At 37.5% G+C, this 26,859-nt stretch overlaps 1 protein-coding gene and 1 non-coding gene across 2 annotated transcripts in view; one reads left to right on the plus strand and one right to left on the minus strand.

Moving 5' to 3' along the window:
• TERF1 (telomeric repeat binding factor 1) overlaps positions 1–26,859 on the plus strand; it is a 33,799-nt gene that overhangs the window by 3,920 nt on the left and 3,020 nt on the right. The window contains exons 2-8 of the mRNA XM_026455046.1: positions 2,419–2,577; positions 4,004–4,090; positions 6,889–7,038; positions 8,999–9,111; positions 12,459–12,518; positions 14,180–14,274; positions 20,668–20,771. Of these exons, the coding sequence (XP_026310831.1) occupies positions 2,419–2,577; positions 4,004–4,090; positions 6,889–7,038; positions 8,999–9,111; positions 12,459–12,518; positions 14,180–14,274; positions 20,668–20,771 (768 nt within the window). The remainder of the gene's footprint in view (positions 1–2,418; positions 2,578–4,003; positions 4,091–6,888; positions 7,039–8,998; positions 9,112–12,458; positions 12,519–14,179; positions 14,275–20,667; positions 20,772–26,859) is intronic.
• LOC111520988 lies at positions 752–855 on the minus strand. Its single transcript, XR_002724821.1, has one exon. It is a non-coding gene; the product is annotated as a U6 spliceosomal RNA (small nuclear RNA).

Below are 26,859 nucleotides of genomic sequence, written 5' to 3' on the forward strand. Positions count from 1 at the left end.
CCGTCTCGGCCTCCCAAAGTGCTGGGATTACAGGCTTGAGCCACCACGCCCGGCCGTGAATGAATATATTTTTATATTTAAAATGTTGGAAAAACAATTTGGAGAGGACAACAGGAAATAAAGTAAAAATATTTGAAACTACAAATATTTAAACTGCCTGCTCACTCTGGTTTTTAAAGGAAAAAAGGATGTGCTATTTAAAATTCTCTTTATTCGGTTGGACTCGGTAGCTCACGCCTGTAATCCCAGCACTTTTGGAGGCCGAGGTGGGTGGATCACCTGAGGTCAGGAGTTCGAGACCAGCCTGGCCAACATGGCGAAACCCCATCTCTACCAAAATTACAAAAGTTATCCAGGCGTGGTGGCGGGCACCAGCTACTTGGGAGGCTGAGACAGGAGAATTGCTTGAACCCAGGCGGCAGAGGTTGCAGTAAGCCGAGATCGCGTCACTTCACTCTAGCCTGGTCAAAAGAGCGAAACACCATCTCAAAAAATAAATAAATAAAAATAAAAAATTCTCTTTATTATGCTTATTTGTTGCATACTTGCTGTGGGACTACAACTGTGCTAGGATTACAGGGGTTTAGAAAAATACACTAAGTGGCTCCTGCCCCCCAAAATTTGAAATATTATGCATGATAGAGTATGAAGTTTTTGTCTTCAAGACACTTAAAATCTAATAGGGTTGTGGAGGTAAATATAAAGTACTGCAAGGCATTAAAAAAGGAATAATGATAAAAGAGTTTCTTTTTAATTAATGGAACACTTCATGGATTTTTGTGTCATCCTTGTTGAGGGGCCATGCTAATCTCTGCATTCTTCCAATTTTTATATGTGTGCTGCCAAAGCAAGCACATACAGGAGATTTAGGGAAAGGACATTTCCTAGTCTCTTAGCTGCTGGGGTAAGGACAGCATTCCATAAAGAGGTGGAGTTTGCGCTATGCCTGTAAGAATTGCTAGATTTTGTCAGAAAGAAAGTATAAAAATGGTAGGTAGTCTATCCACATCCTCAGATGTGGTGTGGGGGTGGGGGGGAAGGTAATCTAGACAAAATGAAAACATTAGCATTATTTTGAAAATAAATTGTAGTTTACCTGGATAGTAGAACTCTTGATTTCTATATACAACTTCATAAACTTGGTCCTCACCCAGGCTTCCTATGATAGTAAATGTTAGCACCATTTATCCAATTATTAAAACCCAAGAGTCCTCCATTTTTACTCATACTCTACATGCAATCCATTAACAGGTTCTATTCTACATTCAAAATAAGTTCCAGAACTGATTAACTACTTGTCTCTTCCATCATCTTTCTAAGAGCGTGCATCCAGCTTGCCCACTGACCTTCCTCCTGCCCTTTGTATTTGTTTTTTCAAGACAGGGTCTCACTCTGTCACCCATACTGGAGTGCTGTGGTGTCATCTTCACTCACTGAACCTTAGACTCCTGGCTCAAGCAGTCCTCCCACCTCAGCCTCCTGAGTAACTGAGACTACAGGCACATGCCCCCACCTGGCTCTTCCTGCCCTTTGAACATCAAACTCCTCCTCAGGATCTTTGCACTTGCCATTCCCTCTGGAATGTTTTTCTTCCAGATCTTTGGGTGACTGTTCCTTCTGCTTCACATTATGCTGTTCTCAGCTCTACTGTCACTTCTTCAGAGAGGTCTTTAACCTGTCTGAAAGAGCTTCCCCCTCCCCTACCATTCTTCATTTCCAGTACCTTTTTTATTTTTTCTAGCCCTTACTACTCTGAAACTGTATTTCTCATTAGCATGTGAGCATCATTAAAGTGGGGATTTTGTCTTATTCACTGAGACATTCCAAGTTTTCAGGCAAGTGCCTATATATAGTGAGTGATCAATACATATTTATTAAATGAATTGTAGACTGTAGATGCTAGACATATAAGACATTATAGTGAAGGCTCTTGAATGTCCGAATGGGTTGTTGCTGTGTAATTTGCTAATTAGTTATCAGTTGTTGTGAATCTTTGTTCTGAATGACTTGATCACAATTCTTTTAGGAAAGCTTAATAATAGTACAACTATTATCTCATTATATAGTCACATAAATTCTGTGAGATAGTATTTATTGTCACCATTTTATAGGTGAGAAAACTGGCCTGTCTTGAGGTTTGTTATAGTGCATTAGACTTAGGAACCACTTAAGAATTCTGTTGCTATGACATGTTATGTAAAATAGTTTAGTTCTTAAAATTCATATTTTTGTAAAGAAATCTTCAAATGTAATCTCATCAACCTTTTTCCATTTGAAATTGATCTTAATGAGAAAATTAACTTAGAAAATAAAATCACTTCTCTAAACTGGTATAAACGAGGAGCACCTAGCACATAGTATATACTCAATAAATATTTAAAGGAATGCATTATTAAAAACTGACAAAGTTCTACTTAGCTTTCTGAGTTACTTATTTTTGTTCTGTTTTTAAAAGATGCACAGTTTGAAAATGATGAACGAATTACACCCTTGGAATCAGCCCTGATGATTTGGGGTTCAATTGAAAAGGAACATGACAAACTTCACGAAGAAATACAGAATTTAATTAAAATTCAGGTATGAATAAATAACTTATGCTTATAATTATTATATTTCTAGAAAATAAGAACATTTAACACTTAAAAGAAATTAAGAGAAACCTAGTAGAGGTTGAGCAATAGTAAAATTTAATGTGTTTGTTTCTCTTCAGAAATTTGACCTTTGGTTTATAGCCTTAACATCACTGGGGGCTGGAACTTAATGTTCCATACTTAAGTATATGTTGCCCCCATGTTGTGGAAAATTTTAAAACCAGGGATTTGTGCTCTTCCAATTGATATTTAAAGATTATGGAAAAAGTAGATAATATTTTTAATTAATGGTAAATTTTAGATTTTTCTAATCAAGAGTATGTAAAATTTTAACCATGTAGGGAGAATTTCAGTAGACAGTGAGCAATCCAAAAAAGTCATTCAAAGATACAGTAGCTAGCAGTCAGAGCAAATACTAGGTACTTTCTTAGTTAAATAAACTTTTTCTCTTTTGAGAATTTTAAAAATTTATTTTCAGGTTGAATAGAAAAGAAAAGCCAGGTCATTCCCCACCTTCCCAAGAATTAGTGTGGTGATAGTCAAGTAGAATTAGGACCTGAAGAAAAGAAAATGGGCAGAAAAACGACTGCTTCCTTTATGAATTCAACCCAGAGCAAAGAGATTTGTCATGTTATTGCAATCTTTTAGACTGCTAGAGAAAGCAAGTCTTTCTTAATACACTACTGTAAAGTCAAATGGGTGACAAAGTTTACAGCAGACATTTAATATATTCCCAACTATTTGCCAGGCACTGTTCTAAACTCTTTCACATAAAACTCTTAACGTCCTCATAACAATCTGATGAAATAGGTACTATTGTTTCCACCATTTTACATATAAGGTAACTGGGGCACCAAGAGGCTAAGTAGCTTACCAAGTTTACATAGCTACCCAGATGGTAATAGTGGTCCTGTCTTACCCTGTTACCAAAAATGTCAATGCGTGAAAAAAATGATCATTCAAAAACATCTAGCTTCTTAGGTTTGTGTTAGATATTTTCCAGGGATTCTGACTAGCAAATTTTATGTATCCTAATCATCACAAACATCATCTACCTCCTCTTATTTCCCTTTTACTCAAAATTAATATTTAGGTGGGTCCTAAATGTCCATGGGTATGGCTTCTGATTTATTTACTAATATATGCTTTTGATTTGGTCTAAATTAGAGATAGAATGCTGGGCATTTATGAGTAAATGTGCATGGGACCAGTGCAAATTTTTCATGTCATTTCAAGCGACACTTATTTTGTCTTTGAAAAAGTATTTTATATCTTTTATCAAATTAAAATTATTAAACTACACAAAAATGTTTTCAACAGAGGATTTCAGACTTACCTGAGTGATCTGAATAATTAAATAACTATTAGATATTTTTAAACGCAGTCTAAGGTTGGTATTTTTCATCTTTTAGGCTATAGCTGTTTGTATGGAAAATGGCAACTTTAAAGAAGCAGAAGAAGTCTTTGAAAGAATATTTGGTGATCCAAATTCTTATATGGTAATTATTTAAATTAAAACCATAGAATTTTAGAATGAGGAAAACTGAAAGAAAATTGGAGGAGAAAATAAATGCTTTATCTTTTAAACAGTATAGAATAATACTGTGCAATAGAAAAACTATGCAAGTCACATATGTGATTTAAAATTTTCTTTTTTTTTTTTTTTTTGAGACAGAGTCTGGCTCTGTCGCCCAGGCTGGAGTGCAGTGGCCGGATCTCAGCTCACTGCAAGCTTCGCCTCCCGGGTTTACGCCATTCTCCTGCCTCAGCCTTCCCGGTAGCTGGGACTACAGGCGCCCACCACCTCGCCCAGCTAGTTTGTTGTATTTTTTCAGTAGAGACGGGGTTTCACCATGTTAGCCAGGATGGTCTCGATCTCCTGACCTTGTGATCCGCCCGTCTCGGCCTCCCAAAGTGCTGGGATTACAGGCTTGAGCCACCGCGCCCGGCTAAAATTTTCTAATAAGCTGGATGTAGTGGCTTACACCTATAATTCCAACACTTTGGGAGACTGAGGTGGGATGATCCCTTGAGCTCAGACATTTGAGACAGCCTGGGCAACATGGGGAGATCCTCATCTCTCCAAAAAAAAGAAATAATAAATAATGAAAAATAAATAAAATGTTCCAGTAGTCATATTAAAAAAGTAAAAAGCGGCTGGGTGCAATATCTCATGCCTATAATACCAGTACTTTAGAAGGCTGAGGCAGTAGGACCATTTGAGGTCAGTAGTTCAAGAGCAGCCTGGGTAAAACAGCGAGACCCTGTTCTCTACGAAAAAATTAAAAATCAGCGAGGTGTGGTGGCGCAATACTATAGTCTTGAGGTGGGTGGATTGCTTCAGCCCAGGAAGTCAAGGCTGCAGTGAGCTATAATGCTGCCGCTGTGCTCCAGCCTAAGCAACAGAGAGAGAGACTCTGTCTCTAAAAGTAAATAAATAATAAAATAGTATAGTATTTGCATATAACATATGTACATCCTCCTGTATACTTTAAATCATCTCTAGATTATAGTAACTAATACAATGTAAATAGTTGTACTGTTTAGGAACAAAAAGATACAAAAAAGTCGGTATGTGTTCAGTACAAGTGCAATTTTTTTCCCCCATACATTTTGTGGAAGAAATATCTGCATTTCTTTTGGGTTTACACTAAGAGTAGAACTGATGAATCATAAGGTGTGTACATACTCAGTTTTAGTAGATATTGCCAAACTGTTTTCCAAAGTAGTTATGTCAATTCCTCCAGTAGTGTAAAAGAATTCTAGTGGCTCCACAGATCTTACATCTGGGTTTTCATTTTAGCCATTCAGGCAAATATGTAGTGCTGTCCCGTTGGATTTTAATTTGTTTCCCTGATGAATAATCAGATTGAGCACCTTTTGATAACATTAGTAGAAAGAGTTGGAGAGTGACTACCTTAATCCAATAAGGAACCTGGGCCTAGTTGAGAGTAAGGTTGGGCAGTTTTGGCAAGGCTTTGTCTATCTCTAATATAACCTTGTCCCTGGGGTATAGCCCTCCAGAAATTTCATGATATGTCTTTTGGGTTTCCTACCCTTATATTTCCTCCATAGCACTATGAGACTACCGAAAATTCTACTCTCCTCATACCTCCCAGAAGAGGAAAACTGACAGCCAGGAAATATTAAGAGGTTAAGATAAGTACTTAACCTCACTAGCATTAATGTTGCCTCATTAGAGCAATATTAAGTACTATATTGAAACACTACTTCCCATCCCTTAGACTGGCATCAATTAAAATGTCTTAGAATACCAATAGTTGTCTCAACAAATTGAGAAATGATTGTACTGCCTGCCATAACTTCCTTTCAAGACTGTATATTGGTACTTCTTTGGGAGATCATTTTAGCAAAATCTTTTAAGCATGCATTCCAGCAATTCCACTTCTAGACAATACCCTAGAATAGCTGGTTTCACTTTTAACTGCATAGTTTAAAAGCCATAAAGCTTTAAAGACGACAAAAAACCAAGGTCTTCCTGAGACAATTGCTCTGAGATTGAGCCTAAGAATTTTTTTAAAGTTCTATAGCTTTTGTTTTGCAGCCAGCATTGAAAGAGCTACTGTCCAAGAAAAACACATACAATGCACAGAAGATAATGTAGAAACATGTTGAAGAGCAATACAGTAATTGCAAGTAGCCTAAATCCCTCAGTAGGTTTGAAGAATGGATGAATAAGTGATGTTTTTGATCAGTGTAGTACTTTATAATGGCAAAAATAACTACTTCTAGGAATATCAAATCAGCATGGATAAATGTTGTAAACATAGAGTTGACTAAAATGTAGCAAGTTTCAAAAGAGTACAGATCGTACAACACCACTTGTAGAGTTAAAACCATGCTAAGCAATGCTACGTGTTATTTGTGGACACATACGTAGTGCAAGTAAAGGAATTCATGGGAATGGTGAATTCTAAATTCAGGGTAATGGTTACAGTGAGGAGAGAAAAGGGGATACAATCAGATTATGGTAGTTAACAGGGATTTTAACCATATCGATTATGTTTTATTTCTTAAACTGGGTAGTGGGTACTCTGGTTTATAATACATATCTTTTTGCATCTGTCTACAATATAAAATATTTTTTTAAATGAGGAGAGGCCAGAAGAAGTAGGAAAAAAGTACATTGGCATGCCATTTAAAACTTAATTTTAAAAGTATCTGTGTCTCTGAGTTTATAAAGTGATTTCTTTCCAATTAAATAATATATGACAAAAATCCTTGTATCTGTAACTTTGTGTGATTTATGTTAATTCATTTCTTCTGTTTTCTTTAGCCTTTCAAAAGCAAATTGCTTATGATAATCTCTCAGAAAGATACATTTCATTCCTTTTTTCAACACTTCAGCTACAACCACATGATGGAGAAAATTAAGAGTTATGTGAATTATGTGCTAAGTGAAAAATCGTCAACCTTTCTAATGAAGGTATACATATTATTCAAGAGTGAGTCTAATAATAGACTTAAAGGAAATGTTATAATAAAGGAGGATACTTGAAATAGAAATCCTTTAAAACTAATGGGAATTTTTTGTTGTGGTTTTGTAGAAAGGTGTGGTAAAATGTTACATTTTTTGGACCTCCTATGAGTGATCTTTGTAGTACTTTTGTAACTTTTCTAAATTAGTTTAGGAAAATTTTCAAAAGAAAAAGTTGAAGGGAAAACTTAGAATGAATTAAAAATAAGAAATAGGCAAAAGCAAATATTCATTGTAATTTAAGTAAATTTTAAAGACGTTTTTAAACACATTTTTGGGGAAAAGGGGAATTGCATTAAAGAAAGGCCTTTTAAAATTTTTCTAGGCCAGGTGCAGTGGCTCATGCCTATAATCCTAGCACTTTGGGAGGCCAAGTTTCAGGAGTTTGAGACTAGCCTGGGCGACATGGTACAACCCCCTTGTCTACAAAAAAGTTAGCTGGGCCGGCGCCGTGGCTTGCGCCTGTAATCCCAGCACTTTGGGAGGCCGAGGCGGGTGGATCACGTGGTCAGGTGATCGAGACCATCCTGGCTAACACGGTGAAACCCCGTCTCTACTAAAAAAATACAAAAAAATTAGCCAGGCGTAGTGGCGGGCGCCTGTAGTCCCAGCTACTCCGGAGGCTGAGGCAGGAGAATGGCATGAACCTGGGAGGCAAAGCTTGCAGTGAGCCAAGATGGCGCCTCTGCACTCCAGCCTGGGGGACAGAGCAAGAGTCTGTCTCAAAAAAAAAATAAGAATAAGAATAATAATAATAATAGCTGGGCATAGTGGCATACACCTGTAGTCCCGGCTACTTTGAGGGGGGTTGAGGCTGTAGTGACCTGAGATTGAGCCACTGCACTCCAGCCAGGGTGACAAAACTAGAACCTGTCTTTAAAAAAAAGACATTTCTGGTCAGGCGCAGTGGCTCATGCCTGTAGTCCCAGCACTTTGGGAGGCTGAAATGGGTAGATCGCTTGAGCCCAGGAGTTTGAGACCAGACTGGGCAACATGGCAAAACCCCGTCTCTACAAAAAAAATAAAAAATTTAGCCAGGCATAGTGGCACACGCCTGTAGTCCCAGCTACTTGTGGGCTAAGGCAGAAGGATCGCTTGAACCCAGGAGGTTGAGGCTGTAGTGAGCTGAGATTGAGCCACTGCACTGCAGCCTGGGTGACAAAGTGAGACTATGTCTCAAAAAAAGACATTTCTGGTTGGGCACGGTGGCTCACGCCTGTAATCCTAGCACTTTGGGAGGCCAAAATGGGTGGATTGCTTGAGCCCAGGAGTTTGAGACCAGCCTGGGCAACGTGGCAAAACCCCGTCTCTATAAAAAAAAAAAAACAAAAATTTAACCAGGCATAGTGGCGCACGCCTGTAGTCCCAGCTACCTGGGAGGCGGAGGTGGGAGATCACCTGAGCCCAGGAGGTTGAGGCTGCAGTGAGCTGTGATTGTGCCACTGTACTCCAGCCTGGGTGACAGAGTGAGACCCTGTCTCAAAACAAACAACAATAAAATTTTTCTAATAACATTTTATTCTCTGTCTTGACCTCAGAAGTTTTAAGTTGACAGTGTTATAGTGGAGCATCTTGATTGAGATAATTTTTATTTCAAAATATATAGAATTTATATTTTTTTCATGCAGCCTTTTCTCTTAAAATTGCCTAGAGAGCATTTTGTCTATCAAATATATTTACAAGGAAAGACCACCTTCGTAATGCTGATAAACCAAGCAGATAGCTAATGTAGCAATTAGTGTCCTAATTGTTGGTGAAAATAACAACACAGTGCCCTTTATTGGCCTGTGAACAGATATATTGGCTATGACTATCAAAGAATTACAAGGCTTAATTTAATGCTATTTGTTTAAAATGGCTTAATGCATTTCTTCCTATCCTCCTACCTCCACACACACCATTTTTTAAGGCAGCAGCAAAAGTAGTAGAAAGTAAAAGAACAAGAACAATAACTTCTCAAGATAAACCTAATGGTAATGATGTTGAAATGGAAACTGAAGCTAATTTGGATACAAGAAAAAGGTTTGTAATTTAATCAATTTGTATATTCTTTGTTTTATGAATGTTCTGTCTTTATGTAAAATTGATGCGAGTCTTTTTGTTAAAAATAATTACTGAGTAGCGTGTTATCTTGCTGATGATTAACATTTAGGTATTTGGAGTACTGTAGAGTTATTTCATGACCTGTGCAAACTACATATGCCAAGCAAAAGTAGAGAATAAGAAAATATTACAGTTTAAATAATGTGGATAGTTTACCATTCTTACTGAGGGTATGCTTAGGAACAAAGGTGAGGTTGGACTCCTGTGCCCCTTAGTTGTTTTTAGATTCTACATGTTCTCATTATGTGATTCATGTTTCACTGTACTAAGAGTCTAGTATATTAAGATATTACTCGTATATCTTCTCTAAGGGTAAGCTCACTGCTTCATCTGGTGCTTGACTGAAGAAATAATGATTTGCTTTAATACTGGAGGAAAACAAGCTGTGTCAGTCCTGTATATTGAGAGATATGTTAAGTCTCCAAAATTATTTTTTCTTTAGGGATTTTCAGGGGGTGATTTTGTCTTTTGTTTTAGAAGCTTAAATATCTTCCCCTATTGAGGAAGCTATAACTCTGATATTATAAAGATCTTCTTTCCTATTGAACCCATGGTCTGTTTTCTCTGTTCTTCTACCTTTAACCAAGGCCAGATAATCAAATCTCTGTGGTCTCTGGATGGGTATATTTGGAAATGGATGTAATATTACTTTCTTCTTGGGACCAAGACTGAAGTGTTGCAGGGACCCCATCTTAACTACTTATGTAGAGGTAGAGATTGGGGTTCAAGTTGGATCTACACTGAACTTGTCATATCTTAGGACTGAGACTCTGTCATCTTATAGTGGTCCCTCTTATTGTTCCTGCCTGTCAAAGCATGACCTGTTCCTTTCATCTCTCCAAAGGCTGTACTAAAGTCTTATTTCACATTGATGTACTTTTTTCTGAAACCCAGTTTAAGAAGTAGAGATTCCATATTTATTGGCCCAATTACTTCATTTTGTTTCAAAAATCAAAGTTTAATGATACTAATACCCAATACATTCTTGTGGGCAAGCCATCCTGCTCATGATTATACTGCTAATACCATGGTTCTTAACAGATAATGACAAGCACACTTCCTATGGACTCTCCTTCTATAGTACTACCCACTTATTTCAGATGCTCTCCTAGACACAAACACAGTGCAATCCATGTGTACCAAATACAACTCTTCATGTTCTCATTTGCCTCTCTACACCCTGCCTCTCTTTAACCTCACACATCCAGCTGTCTCTCCAAGTATTAAGAACCCCACCTCAGAAATGCTTCTCCAATCTATTTTTATCTATATAGCTTTGTACCATTCAAATCCATCCTTGACATAACTTCCAGAGTTAGCTTCCAAAAAAATAAAAATAAATCTCTTTAGATCACTCCCAGCTTAAAAACTTTTTGGCTCCTATTTCCTACTAGATGAGTCAGAATTTATTGCCATGGCTTATAAAGCCTTACGTAGACCCATTCTATTTTTTTTTAATATACAGTCTTATCCCTAAGCATGAACCCCTCCCTGTCCACGTACATCATACTTTCTAGCAGCACAGAACTTCTTCCTGATCTTAAAATGTTAGACGTTTTCATACCTCTGCCCTTGTTTTGTTCCTTCTATTTGAATTCCTATCATTTTATTTTCTCCAAGGCAAGCTCTTACTTGCTATTCAATCTATCTCAGAGATCACCTGGATGAAGTCTTTCCCAGCTCTGTAATCAGAGTTGTTACTTCTGTGTTTTCATAGCATACATCTCTATAAAAGGACTTATCTTCGTTAGTAACTTATCTGTTTACCTGATTCTTTCACTAGACTGAGAATTATTTGAAGGTTCTTACTTAGCTTTGAAGCATCTTAATTAGCTTGGTATCCTTGTTGCCTAATTCATTACCAGGCGTACATTAGAACTTGCTGTACACTAATTACAGGGAACAAAACTAAAACTAGAAACAGGGTAAAGATCAAGAATTGAGCAAATACCAAAACCATCCTGGAAGCAGAACCAGGGCAAATAAAGCATTAAATCACCAGTGTCAGGACAGTTACCAATAAGGGTTCAAGTAAAGCAAGTATAGAATCAGAAGTGTGATTGTGAGGTCAGACAAATCCTAGAAAAAATTGAAACCCCCATGTTATGAAGACTAGATGAAATAAATATTTTGCTCTGATAAAGCTTATACAGTTGTTCGTTGGTGTTTGAAGGGGATTCGTCCTAGGATATCCACCCTCCGTGAATACCAAAATCCACAGATGCTCAAGTGTCTTACAAAAATGGTGTAATAGCCGGGAACAGTGGCTCACACCTGTAATCCCAGCACTTTGAAAGGCTGAGGCAGGAGGATCACTTGAGCCCAAGAGTTTGAGACCAGCTTAGGCAACATGGCAGAACCTTGTCTTTACAAAAATTAACCAGTCTTGGTGGTGCATGCCTGTAGTGCCAACTACTTGAGAGGCTTCGGTGAGAGGATCGCTTGGGCCTGGGAGGTCTGCAGTAAGCTGTGTTTGTGCCACTGCACTCCAGCCTGGCTGACCCTCTGCAAGACCCTGCCTAAAAAAAAAAAAAAAAAAAAAAAAAAGGTGTAATATTTGCATATTACCTACACACATCCTCCCTTATACTTTAAGTCATCTCTAGATTACTTAAAATATCTAACACAGTGCTGAAATAGTTGAGATGGACAGCTTCATGGAGATACTAACCTTGAGCAGGGGCTTTTGTAGGATGGTTAAGATTTTTACAGATGGATAGAAGAGGAAATACCATTTTAGGAGAGAGGAATAGTACCAGTGAAAGCATAGAGGTGTAAATAGTCATGTTGTGTGTGTGGAAACCATTTTAACTATAGCAAATGGGAACTTAATTCCCAAAAGTTCACTTGGAGACTGGTGGGGAGAACCATAAATTAAAATTGAGCCCATCAAATTGTATACTTTAAACATGTGCCATGCTTTTTATGTATCAGTTATACCTTAATAAAGCAGTTTTTAAAACTTGAATTCATGGAAATAAAGTGCCATGGAAGAGTTTTTGAAAGAGTGTTATTATAAATGCTTGACTACAGCATTAATTATGCTTATGTCTGGAGAAGCTTGATTTGATACCTCTTATAAGTATAAGCATGTCTGGACAAAAATTAGCCATGTTGTAATGGACTGTGTATGTCCCAATGTTACCGAGGTTTCTTTCCAAAGTTATTTTTTGTAAATTGAAATATGTCTTGACTATGTGGAAAGTACTACCCTTATGAAAAGTTTCTTTTGTTTACATTCTTACAAGTTTTTTCTTCTTTTAAAGTGTTAGTGACAAACAGTCTGCGGTAACTGAATCCTCAGAGGGTACAGTATCCTTATTGAGGTGAAGTAAATTGACATTTTTCTTCTTTGTCTTTCAAATCTTTGAAGCAATTCATGCAGACCTAATATAACTACTACATAAATGGTACAATTGAAAGAATATCTCAGGGTCCTACTTAGCCCAACAGATATTCGACGACTCTGAGACATCTTGCAATTCCAAACTGTAGAGACCTGCTTCTGAGACTGGGTTGTTTCACATTGTTTCTACAAAGCCCTTATTGGAATACACATACAGGGAGTTCTTGAGCTTAAAACAGATGTCTAGTAAGCACTTATCTGTCATAAAAACAAAGATACGATACTGGGGCAGGAAGGGGATGGGGATTATATTTCTAATGAATGCCCCAATGCCAGTATTATCAAAGTTACTTGAAAAATTTTATTCGATCTAATAGAATCACTGTGACAGACAATATAACCTGTCCAGAGGGCAGAAAGTCTGCATGAATGATTTATAAGATAGAGCAGTTGGGATCACAAGTGGAACCGTGGGAGGAGGTGGCTGACTTCATGTGGAAGAGGTGATTGGACATGAGGAATTGAGAGGCCAAGATGGTGTATGAATTGTCCATGAGAATACTGAAATAATTCATAATAGCAGCACTTAGTTGTAGAGAAACATCTGTGAATGATGAAGAAGTGCTTGGAAGGATGGTGAATGGCTGTGAAGAATGATCGAAGGTGATATATTTCAGTGGCATGAATCCTCAAGGCTGAAGTTTCTATGGAAGCAGGATCTTGAAAGTGGCATTCATTAGGAAATGAAAACTGCTGTCTCTGGCGTCCTGTAGTTTATGGAGGGTGAAAGATGAAGCCAGTCTCTACTTGAGAAGGCTATCAAGGAGAGAAACATTGTCCCCAGGGGAAAGCTAGATTTTAGACAAGGCAAAGAGCAGGGAGGGATGGTTGAAGAGATTGAGAATGACATTGCAGAAAGGACAATAGAAAGTCTTGGGAAGGAGTGAGAGAGGGGAAGAGAGAAAGGATAGCTGGTCACATAGAGTATCTATAGGGATAAAAGTATAGCTAAAAGAACCTACATTTTAGGTGGAGGTAATACAACTGCCTAAGCTTAAGTGAACTGCTTTTTGAATCTTAGTTTGCTCCTTCATAAAATTGGATTAATATAATACCAATTTGGCAGGGTTTTTTTAAAAAATGATGCCACATCCTGTGTTTCCAAACAGCCTTACCTTTCAAAACTCTTTTTGGAAGCTGTAAAGATAATCAAGTGATACCTGCCATTATGTAAAGCAATTTTGAAATCCGTCTTTGGGAAAATAAAAGCCTTAAGAGAGAATGAAAGCTAATACTTTGTAGTTTAAGGATTTTTTTTTCCTTGGTGTATCTAATTGGAAAGCCAAAAGAGTCTTGTCTTTTTTTATTTTTTTATTTATTTTTTTTGCCTGCTTCTTCTGAGACGTCAAAAAACATCTTGATTTCTGCTGAGTAGATGAGATAGAGAAAGATGAGAGAGGCAACAGAAATCTTAAGAGGCCACAGGTTAAGATGGGGCACTAAGCAGGGAGAGCACCAAAGGAAGTAGGCCAAAGTATTAATAGAAGATCCTAGAACAGATTAAGGCAAATCCTTTACCTTTTTTTCCATTGCTTTACTAATCTTTTTGGAACCAATTACAAACTTCGTGTTTTATTTTAGGTCTCACAAGAATCTTTTCTTATCTAAGTTGCAACATGGAACCCAGCAACAAGACTTTAATAATAAGAAAGAAAGAAGAATAGGAACTCTTCAAAGTGAGTACTGTTATAACAGTTTTAGAGGAGGATAATTGATGTGTCGTCAGACAACCCAGCTGTTGACTTTACTACTATAACAAAAAAACCCACACTTCAGAAAACTGAAGCACAAAGTCTTGACTTCATAGAGTTAATTGAAGTAGTGTTTAATTGAGAAAGTTAGCTATTTTGACTGTCTAGCTTAGAGTTCTTTTGGTACACTGCTTTTCTACCTTGACTGTATTCAGCAACTTCAAATATAGTCATATGCCACATCATGACATTTCAGTCAAAGACAGACTACATTGCATATAGGATGGTGATCCTGTAATAATGTAATGGAGCATATATAGAAACTTGATAATGTGGCACTTGATATTGGCATTGCATATCAAGTAGGGGAAATGATTGATAATTAGCAATGGTACTGGGAACCGTAGGTTTTCTATATGAATATATATATATGTATGTATGTTTGTGTAAGTGTACTCTTAATGTTCACATAAGGACAAAATAACCCAACGACCCATTTCTCAGAACATATCCCCCTTGTAAAGCAATGCATGACTGTAGTTACTTTTCAGAAACATTAAGTACAGTTGATTCTTGTTATTCACAGTAGTTATGTTTTATAAAGTCTGAGAGTGTTGAATTAGCAAATTATAAGGTTTTTTTTGGTATGTATTCATTTAACAAATGTTTATTGACCCCACATTAATAATTTAGGTACTGAACTAAGATTTTTAATATGGATCTAAATATAAATACTTATTGATAAAAATAATAGACATAATGAAATTAGGCTTATTTCTTCATGCTCATAAGGTACCAACCATCTTGATGCCAGGCAAATGATAGGCCTGCAGTAAATATTATAGAATAAATTTGTTTATACCTGATGGCTGATGACATGGCAACCATTAGCAAATATTGGTAAATAGAGCTCTAAAATGTTTACATTCATAGATATCATTCCCATTTTAAAGATGGGGGGAAAATGGAAACTCAGTAAAGTTATGTGCTTAATGTTGGTGGAGTTCCAAGATTGATTTTCTACACTTAGTGCTGCAAGACAGCTGGGAATCATTTTAAATGAAAATAATGTGAGTATTTTCCTAGACACTTAATTTCATAGTGCGAAATTCAAAGAAAAGGAAATGTAGGCCAGCCTCAGTGGCTCACACCTGTAATCCTAGCACTTTGGGACAGTGAGGCAGATGGGTTGCCTGAAGAGCTTAGGAGTTTGAGACCAGCCTAGGCAACATGGCGAAACCCCGTTTCTACTAAAAATAGAAAAAATTTGCCAGGCGTGGTAGTGCCTTTCTGTAATCCCAGCTACTCAGGAGGCTGAGGCACAAGAATCCAGTTTGAACCCAGGAGGTGGAGGTTGCACTGCAGCCTGTGTAACAGAGCGAGACTGTCTCAAAAGAGATAAAACATGGTTTATCAGCAAATTTGAAGACTATAAACTCATTGCAGACTGGCTTGACAGTGACTGTGGCTATTGAGTCTATAAGGTCTTTGAGTTTTAGCACATTTTATTAGGTGTCAGTAATGTTTTCTTAAAAAAAATCCGGTGTACTTCAGTGATACCCAGGTACCCCCTCTTTATTTTTTTTTATTTTTTATTTTTTTTTGAGGCAGAGTCTTGCTCTGTCGCCCGGACTGGAGTGCAGTGGCCAGATCTCAGCTCACTGCAAGCTCCGCCTCCCGGGTTTACGCCATTCTCCTGCCTCAGCCTCCCGAGTAGCTGAGACTACAGGCGTCCGCCACCTCGCCCAGCTAGTTTTTGTATTTTTAGTAGAGACGGGGTTTCACCGTGTTAGCCAGGATGGTCTCGATCTCCTGACCTCGTGATCCGCCCATCTCGGCCTCCCAAAGTGCTGGGATTACAGGCTTGAGCCACCGCGCCCGGCACCCCCTCTTTATAGTTCGAGGATAATAATTTTGTTTGTGCTAAACCTTTTTTTCTCTTCTTTATCTGTTTTTGGAGACAGAGTCTTACTTTGTTGCCCAGGCTGGAATGCAGTGCAGTGGTGAGATCTTGGCTCACTGTAGCGTCTACCTTCCTGGGCTCAGTTGATCCTCCTACCTCAGCTTCCCAAGTAGCTGGGACCACAGGCACATGCCACCCCTGCTATTTTTTGTTTTTTTGTTTGTTTGCTTGTTTGTTTTGAGATGAGGGCTTGCCCTGTCACTCTGGCTGGAGTGCGGTGGCTTGATCTCGGCTCACTGCAACCTCGGTCTCCAGGTTTCAAGCAATTCTCCTGCCTCAGCCTCCTGAGTAGCTAGGATTACAGGAGTGTGCCACCACACCCAGCAGATTTTTGTATTTTTAGTAGAGACGGGGTTTCGCCATGTTGGCCAGGCTGGTCTGGAACTCCTAACCTCAGGGGATCCGCCCACCTTGGACTCCCAAAGTGCTGGGATTATAGGCATGAGCCACCACACCCAGCCTTTTTGTATTTTTTGTAGAGATGGGGTTTTGCCATGTTGCCCTGGCTGGTCTGTAACTCCCGAACTCAAGCAGTCTGCTCACTGTAATTGTGCTGAGATTACAGGCGTGAGCCAATGCTCCTAGCCCTAACCTTTTTTTCAAAAACTAAGTTTTGTGTTGTACAGTTGACATGTGCTTAGGGAAAAAAAATCAAATTAATTCAGAAAAGTTGAAAGAAAAAGCCAAATCATCCAGATTTCATCAGTGCAGAAAAAGTGCACTCATGAGCATTGAGTGAAATTATTATTTGAGTTGAAAATTATTTATAGGTAAATGCATTCAATCCTCAAAACAACCTTATGAGATTAGTGCTTTTTTTTTTTTTATCATCTCCATTATACAGATGAGGAAGCTGAGATTTAAAAAGGTAAATAAAATGCCTTTGGTTACAGTGTATGAATAGAACAGGAGCCACAATTTGAAATCAGACAGTCTGACTTCACAGCCCAGGCCTCTAATTGCTTAGATGGACTGCCTCAATAGAAGAATGGATAGATTAAGAGCAAATAAAATTTTAGAAAATTGTGATAAAGTTACATATGTTACTTTAAAATATATTTACATTTAATTTTTAAGATGTAAAACAAGGATTCAGTACTTCAGATGAAAGTGGTTTCACAAGAAATCTATCAGTAACCTTTATGATCTGTATAAAATAAAGAATATGAAATGCTTTAATAGGTCAACTTTAGTCTTGTTGATTGACCGTAGCAAAAATTTCTTCTACCAATCCCCAATTTTTCTTGGTTATATTCTATATAATCAATATTTGTAGCATTGTTTTCCCATGTTGGATTTTCAGTTCAAAATATTTTTTCATTTTCTTAGAGACTTTTTTACTGACCTGTGAGGGAAGTTGTTTAATTTCCAAATATCTTTCTGTTACTGATTTTTAGTTTAATTCTATTTCAGTCTGTGAATATGCTTCCTAGTTTTTTCGTTTTTGTTTTTGTTTTTTAAGATTTGTTTTATGGCCCACAGTATGGTTTATTTTGGTCCATTTGGATGTGCCCAGAGAAGAACGTGAATTCTGGCATTGTTGTATGAAGTGTTTTAAAATGTCAATTAGGTCAAGTTTTTAGTAATGCTGTTCAGGTATCTATATATGTACTCATTTCCTCCCTACTTGTTCTGTCAATTAGAAAAGTGATAAAATCTCCCAGCTATAATTATGAATTTGTCTTTACATTTATGTGATTATTTCCTTTTTTCTATTTTAGTCCTCTAACACCTGTTTAAACATTTCTCCTAATGCTAAAATCTCTCCATCAGAGCTAGTGTGGTTTCCATTTTCCTGACTGGAACCCACCCAATATATATGTCAAAATCCCATGTATGTTTAGGTCGCTTGGTCTGCTCTTGCAACAATACCATATTGTTTCAGTTCCTGTAGTTTTATAATAGCTCAGTTTGTAGTAGGGTAATCTTATTGTTTTTCAATAGAATCTTGACTATTCTGGTGTTTTGGTCTTCCATATTGTCAGGGAAAAAACCTAGCCATAGGGCTTTATAAGCAGTAAACCTGCTGCTACTTTATAGGTACAAAAGGGAGACAACAAGACTGAGCGACTTAATGAGTTACAGTAAGACAGATTATTATAGCAAACAACATGGCATTGATGTAGTTGTTCAGATTTCCCTACCCCGAGTCCCGTGGACTATGCAGCAGGCCTAAATGGATGCTGTGAAGGCAGTAAGTTATATTTCAGCTGAGGAAAACTCAGAGCCAAGGGTCCAGTGCTTTTTGAGTAAGCAACAAAACATTGTAACAAATAGCAAACAAGCCAGTACCCTCTCCCAGGAGAGAGCAGTTGGCCTGGTCATCATGTTGTGGTTTCCTTGACCTGCTTAATTGCCTATCTGACTGGCTATAGAAAATGCACTATTTCAGGAGATGAATAAGGCTTTTGTACATGCAACAAGAATTGCAGGGGTGCTCAGAGCCAATGGTGGACTACCTCTCTTAACACATAATTTTAGAATAATCTTGTTAAATTACACAAAGAACCCTGTTGAGATTTTTATTTGAAATTGCATTGTTAACAATAGATGATTTTGCAGAAAACTGACACTATTACATTAAGTTTTCCTATGCATGAACAAAATATATTTCTCTAACGGTTTTTATATATACAATCATCCCTTGGTTTTCACAGAGGGTTGGTTCCAGGACTCGTCCCCCTGCCCACCCAACAGGGTTACCAGAATTCTCAAATGCTCAAGTCCCTTACATAAAATGGCATAGTCTTTGCATATAGACCTGTGCACCCGCCTACCACATGCTTTAACTCATCCCCAAATTACTTATAGTAACTAAAACAATGTAAATGATAAATAACTAAATTGTAGTAAATAATTATTAGACTGTATTTTTTATTTGTATCATTTTTTATTGTACTGTTTTATATATATATATATATTTCCCCCCCTGAATGTTTTATTCCAAGGTTGGTTGAATCCACAGATGTGGAACCTGAGAATATAGAGGGCCAATAGTAGGTAGGTGGGTAGGTAGGTAGGTAGGTAAGTAGATAGGTAGATAGATAGATAGATAAAACTTCTCATAACATGTTTTATATACATAGTAAAGCTTTATAATTTACTACATACAGATGTTGTATCACTTTTGCTAAAGTTATCTAAGGGGCCATGACATGATGACTCACACCTGTAATTCCAGCACTTTGGGAGGCTGAGGCAGGAGGATCACTTGAGCCCAGGAATTAAGAGACCAGCCTGGACAATATAGTGAAACCATGTCTTTACAAAAAAATTTTTAAAAATTGGTCGGGCATGGCAGCAGGTGCCTCTAGTTCCAGCTACTCAGGAGGCTGAGGTGAGGGAGGATAAGGAAGAAGTATCACTTGAGCCCAGGAGTTTGAGCTATGATCATACCACTGCACTTCGGCCTAGGCGAAAAAGAGAGACCCTATCTCTTAAGAAAAAAAAAAATGATCTCTAAGAATGTTAGATTTTTTTGTGGCTATTGTAAATAGTATCTTTCTATTGTTTTATTTATTTATTTATTTTTTTTTTTTGAGAGGAGTCTCGCTCTGTTGCCCAGGCTGGAGTGCAGTGGCCGGATCTCAGCTCACTGCAAGCTCTGCCTCCCGGGTTTATGCCATTCTCCTGCCTCAGCCTCCCGAGTAGCTGGGACTACAGGTGCCCGCCATCTCGCCCGGCTAGTTTTTTGTATTTTTTAGTAGAGACAGGGTTTCACCATGTTAGCCAGGATGGTCTCGATCTCCTGACCTCGTGATCCGCCTGTCTCGGCCTCCCGAAGTGCTGGGATTACAGGCTTGAGCCACCGCGCCCGGCCACACGCTATTGTTTTAATTAAATTATTTTAACTCTTTGCTGCTAATGACTAGAAATCCTATTGCTAATGAATGAAATCCTTTTTGTGTATTGATCTTACTGATCTTTTAATTCTATTTGTAGATTCTCTTAGATTTTCTGCCCAAACAATTCACTTTTCAATAATTACAGTTCTGTTTCTTTTCAGTTAAGTATATTTCTTGTCTTATCAAACTATGAGTAAGAAAGAAGGAGTTAGGAAAGGATTATGCTTCTTAGTACTCCTAAAACATTATTGTAAGAAAATTTCAGCGATCCTATGCAATAAATATTTTTCCTTTTTTTTAAACAGATGATGAAAAGACAGGTTCAGGGATGTGAAATGATTTATTTAAAGACATAAAAGAATCAAGTCTCAAAACACTCCCCATCTGATTTCAAAGACTGATCTTTGTACTATACCATACTGCTTCCAGATTTGAAGGAAAAAAATCAAACATGTAGAGTACTTTTTCTTAGAATAGCTTAAAAGAATTTCATGATAATCGTTAAAAATATAATTGCTCTTTTTTCTTTAATGTGAAACAATATTTATGACATTATTTTTCTACTTTTAGGTACAAAAAAGAAAAAAGAAAGCAGAAGAGCCACTAAAAGCAGAATACCTGTTTCAAAGGGTCAACCGGTAACTCCTGAAAAACATCGAGCTAGAAAAAAACAGGTATTTGTTTTTTTTTATATTTGAATAACACTTATGGACATTAAAGTTATAACTTGAATAATTGTGATTATTTCTGTTCAACCTCCCAAAAATCTTGAGTATAAAATATTTACGCTTTGCCATCTTTTATTTTGCCATCTTAGATTAGGTGACTGATCAGCCTATTCAAAATGAAGTACTTCACCCACATTAAAAAGTCTTAAGTTGGGTGTTAGTACTGACATCTATTTGGAATTATTGTGATAGATCATAAAATCTGTTTATTAGATGTAAGGTGGGACTTAACTCCATGTTATAAGCTTTGATATTTAAATTTCCTAACAGGGATCCAGTTTAAATAAGATTTTTCTTTACTTAAAAACAAAGAAAAGATACCATTTGATCACAACATTTTATTAAGGTGGATCAATTTAGGGCTTGATTCATTTGTTTCCGCTTTCAGTGACTATAGTTTTGTGCCATCTGTCCAGTGTCTGAAACCATTATTTTATATATTTTTTGATTGTCTAGTTGTTCACAGCAGATGGATAAATCTGGTCATTGTTTTTGTGCTTGTGTGTGTGTATGTGTGTGTGTGTGTTTTCCCCTTTTTTTGTAGAGATGGTGTCTCACAATGTTGCCTAGGCCGGTCTTGAATTCCTGGGCTCAAGTGATCCTCCCACCTTGGGGTCCAGAAGTGCTGGGACTATAGCATGAGCTACTGCACCTGGTCAGGCCCTTGTTTTCTTTTGTGGCTGGAACCATTTTCTTACTCGAAGGTGTCTTTTTTTTTTGACAAGCTAATTGCAAATAGCTCATACTGAGGTGTTGCGGATAGTGTCAAGTTGCAGGCTACTAGGAATATCTTCTGTGACTAAAGGTTATGTTACCCTTCATTTCTCCCCCAGTGAACATAGCAAGCAACTTCTACTTTTTGATTTGCTTCCTACACATATTACTTGCCTTTGTGATTCCCTTTTTTAGCCTTGCCATCTCTGGCCTTTAGTAGGTTGAGGGGAGCTTCTGCTGTTGCTGAGCAGAGATTTAGGGGGTGTACCTCAGGGTATTTTCATTAGAAAAGCATATACCACATGTTTCCTGAGATTTGTAGACAAAGTTGCTTTTTCATACACCTAAGTTACACTGATTATGTATACCCTTTCTACCTACATTATGGTTCAGGTTGTAAATGTCTCTTACTTTTTTCAGAGTTTTATTTCAGGATTTTATTTCTTGTTGCTTTTGGGTGAATTCCCAAAGGAGAAGAGGGAAATGCTAACCTTATGCTACCATGTGTGACCACAGTCATGCATACGTTTTGTACTGAATTTTTTTTGCAGTTTGAATATGATGTACATGTATATAGTTTGTTTATTTATCCTGCTTGGTGTTTTCTGAGCTTCCTGAATCTGTAGTTTGGTCTTTAGTTTTGGAAAATTCTTAGCCATTATTACTTCAAATCTTTCTTTTGTTCCTTTCCTTCTTCTGGTGTTCCCATTATGATTCCAAATGTTACACCTTTTAAAGCTGTCCCACAGTTCTTAGGTATTCCTTTATCTTTTTTCATTCTTTTTTCTCTTTACTTTTCAGTTTGAGAACTTTCTATTAATATATCTTCAAATGTACTGATTCTTTCTTCAGCTGTGTTTAATCTACTTATGAGCCCATCAGAGGCATTGTTCATTTCTGTTACCATGTTGTTGATTTCTGGCATTTCCCTTTGGTTTTTTCTTAGAGTTTTCATCTCTCCATTTACATTTACCCATCTGTTCTTGCATGTTGTCCACTTTTTCCATTAAATCCTTTGACATATTGATCATAATCATTTTAAATTCCAAGTCTGACAATTTCAAAATCTGTGTCATATCTGAATGTGGTCCTGGTGCTTCCTTTGTCTCTTCAGACTATGTTTTTTGCTTTTTAGCATGCTTATCATATTTTGCTGATAGCTAGATATATCAGGTAAAAGGAAATGAGATAAATGATTCTTTAATATGAGGTTTTTTGTTTTTTTGTTTGTTTTTTGTTTTTTGAGATGGAGTCTCACTCTGCTGTCCAGCCTAGAGTACAGTGGCAGGATATCAGCTCACTGCAAGCTCTGCCTCCTGGGTTCACGCCATTCTCCTGCCTCAGCCTCCCAAGTAGCTGGGACTACAGGCACCTGCCACCACACCCAGCTCATTTTTTGTATTTTTTTTTTTTTTTGAGACGGAGTCTCGCTCTGTCGCCCAGGCTGGAGTGCAGTGGCGCTATCTCGGCTCACTGCAAGCTCCGCCTCCCGGGTTTATGCCATTCTCCTGCCTCAGCCTCCCGAGTAGCTGGGACTACAGGCGCCCGCCATCTCGCCCGGCTAGTTTTTTGTATTTTTTTTAGTAGAGACGGGGTTTCACCATGTAGACCAGGATGGTCTCGATCTCCTGACCTCGTGATCCACCCGTCTTGGCCTCCCAAAGTGCTGGGATTACAGGCTTGAGCCACCACGCCCGGCCCATTTTTTGTATTTTTAGTAGAGACAGGGTTTCACTGTGTTAGCCAGGATGGTCTCGATCTCCTGACCTTGTGATCCAGCCACCTCGGCTTCCCAAAGTGCTGGGATTACAGGCGTGAGCCACCGTGCCCGGCCTAATGTGAGGTTTTATGTTTATCTGGTTGGGAGTTATCGTTTTCTGTAGCTGTAGGTGTCAAAGGCTAAAATTTCCTTTAGTGTCCTGTTTTTGTCTCTCTTGTCTCTGGGTTTCCCTAGAGACTGCTTTTTAATAAGAATCTGAAGGAGCTCTTTCAACTATAATGCCCAGGATCCTGACTGATGTGGTAAGGTAAGGGAAGGTGAAGCGTTCTGGAGTCCTGTGCATAGGTCTCCCTTCTTTTAGTAAGCCTGTGTTCTAGACTGTGACCTTCATAAGTGCTTCTCAGCCCACCACCCCTTGGGTGAGACATGAAGGCTAGAGAGGGGTGGAGTTGAGTATTTCCACAGGTAAGTTAGGTTCTTGTAAAACTTCAGTCGGTTAGGTTCTGGCAAAATTAGTTTCTCTTGAGGAAAGGATTTTGTTAAGGAGATCAGAACACTCTCCTCATTTGTTTTGAAATGAGGAATATTTCTAAATAGGGAGTATTTCTAAATGGCTACTTTTCCCCTCCTGCTGTCAGAAGCAGGAAAGAATTGTTGTCTGATCTTTACCCTGAGACCTGGTAGGGCTCCTGGAGATAAAACTCACAAAACTTTGTGAGTCCCTCTGAAACTGGGCCCCTGGAGTTTTTAACTCTCAAGCTTATCCACACTGAGCCTCCATCAGTTCCTCAGTCACAGTTAATTGCTTCTACCAGTATTGGCTCCAGCTGTGAGCTTCTGCTCCTGGCCTTTCTGTCCCCAGTAATTCTTGTGATTCTCTCAGTCTGCCTCTCTCTTTCTCTAGTTTTCAGGGCAGCAGTTTGCCCTGTGACATTCATTCTTTGATGTATCTAAGAAGAGTTACTGATTTTCAGTTTGTTCAACAGTTTTTTTCTTCTGGGGACTGGAGTGATGATTTCCAAGCTCTTCACATGTGAGACTGGAAACCAGAAGTCTCTGCCTTACACATATAACTGATCTTTCCCTGGAGTTCTTCCAGCAGGCATTCCAAATGAGGTGTTATTTGCAGATATATATGAAGAAAACTGTTGTTTCTCTTCTATTCAAAACAAAATGTAAGATATCGACCACGTAATCAGTGATAATATCTATCACCCTTTCCTATGCCAAAAAAGAATTCTGTGGATATCACAAGGGCCTGGTTTTATTTTTTAGCTTTCCGCCGTTGGCCTTTTTTTAAAATACTTGTTTTAGAAGATAAGTGACAGACTTAATTTTATTTTGTGTTGAGGTTTTTAAAAAAAAAAAACTTACGGCAATAGCCCATGTCTACTTGGACAATTTTCTTTTTCCTGCATTGGTCTGTTAAAGATATTTTTTCCTTCCTTATCAGAATTAAAGAGCCCTCCTTTTATAAATTTATTCCATTAAAGAGTTAAAGTAAATGCCTTTTAAACTGTTTTCCGTAAACAGTATGTAATGAGAAATACTGTAGCAGTGTTTTCTTTTACTATTTGTAGTATCATTTTAAGGCATTAAAAAGCATTATTCTTTAGAATGGATATACAGTTTTCAGATCTGAGTTATATAATCTCTAGCCTTGGGAAAGAAAAAGATTGGTGTGTTTTAATTTGTTATTTGCTCTTTGTATCTTTTCAGGCTCTTGGCATGGCTGGAGTTGTTATGATTTTGTATTTGATTTTTCTAGAAAATAAAAGACAAATGACAATAAAACAAAGGAAATGACTTGTATGGGTTTAATGTCCAGAAATACATCATCTTACACTCTTCCCCTAACTATTACTATCAGTGGAATCTGGTACAATCAGTTAAATGTATAAAATGAGGAAATGGAAAGTTTTTAAGCATGGTAGTAGACTTTATGAAATTGTACTGCCCTTATGTTTTCTTTCTGATCTGACACTGATAGGTTAGTTGTGTCACTCATTCAACTCTAGCTATAGAAAGTAGGAGTTGGTACCAGTGACTGCTAGGCCACTTGAACCTCTAAACTTAAAAATTACAGCTTTCCTTACTTGCCAGATGATAGCTTATTGTGTATGATGTTTTCAGAACTCTTTCAGTTACAGGTATAATTAAGCAAAGACTGAAAAGATTTAAATCAAGCAAAATAATAAAGGCACAATCAACCATGAAGTAACATTATATCAAGCTAAAGTTATTCTTTTTCAATAGAAGAAAAAAACAAAATACTTAATGCTAAACACTGTTAGTTTTCAGTTAATCTATACTGACAACATTACTACTTTTGGTTAAGGGTGAGCAAAATTTTTCTATAAAGAGCAAGATTTATAATATATTATTAATATATTTATTTTACATATATTTCACATACATAGTTTCTGTTACATGTTTTAAATATATTTTTTAAATGACTTAAATTTAAAAATGGTTCTCAGCTCGAGGGCTATAGAAAACTAGCCTTGGGCTGGGTTTTGGCAGTGGCTTGCTGACCCTTGCTATAGATGATACACTGGAAAATACTGCCTAAATATACTGCACCCAGGACCCCAAATAGGATTCAGAGAACATTGGTCATTTCTTGAAAGAAAGGGGCTTTTGTATTGTATCAAACATCATCTGTGCACCTTATTAAAAATACTACAGCTCAGATAAGAGCAAGAAAACAATGCCGTATATGTGTATGAAATTTGCCTAAACCACTAATTTTTAAAGCTGAATAATGTATATGACAAGTTTTTGAAAGAATAAAAATTCTTAACTTGGAGACCATGGAGTTGATAGGCTCTTTAAAGGGAGTCTATGTGGCCCCCAAATTTGTATATAAAATTTTAGATACCTACACTTTTCTGTGGAGTAGATCTACAAGATTTATATGACCCCAAAGATTAATAACCCACTGTTGAAGTGCTTTTAATCAGTCACCTGACACATGAAAAATTTATTAATACATCTCTTGGTTTTTGTCAGTTAATGACAAGCAGTGTAGTGAGGTTTTGTAGGAGTGAAGGCTGAGTCAGGCAGTAATAGATGGTTATAGGAGGCTGTCAGCCTTTGTCTAGCGATTGAATAGCCATGTACTTGTAAGCAGCACAGTTGCTGATAGGTGTGCCACAGACAAAAGCAAAAGCAGGTACAGAAGATACCAGGTTGGTATCTTGGATTTAAGTCACAAAGCAGAGGAATAGCAAGAACAGGGGATCAGGTTTAAGGTAGCTCAAACAGACTTCTACATGGGTTTGGTTACAGTCACTACCAACTTTTTGGTACTGAGTCATACACAAGATGGTTCTCATGTCGTGTTTGTCTTCTTCAGGTCACCTTGAAATCTAATATTGCATCAGACAACTGAACTGGATTTTTTTTTTCCTTCGATTATAGTGAAGTACACATGATATAAAATTTACCATTTGCCATTTTAACTATTTTTAAATGTACAGTTTGGTAGCATTAAATATATTCATATTGTGCTACCATCACTGCCATCTATCAATAACTGTCTTCCTCTTACAAAACTGAAACCGTACCCATTAAACAGTAACTCCATTTCCATCCTTC

This window comes from Piliocolobus tephrosceles, chromosome 7, assembly GCF_002776525.5.
Source record: "Piliocolobus tephrosceles isolate RC106 chromosome 7, ASM277652v3, whole genome shotgun sequence".
Classification (NCBI taxonomy): domain Eukaryota; kingdom Metazoa; phylum Chordata; class Mammalia; order Primates; family Cercopithecidae; genus Piliocolobus; species Piliocolobus tephrosceles.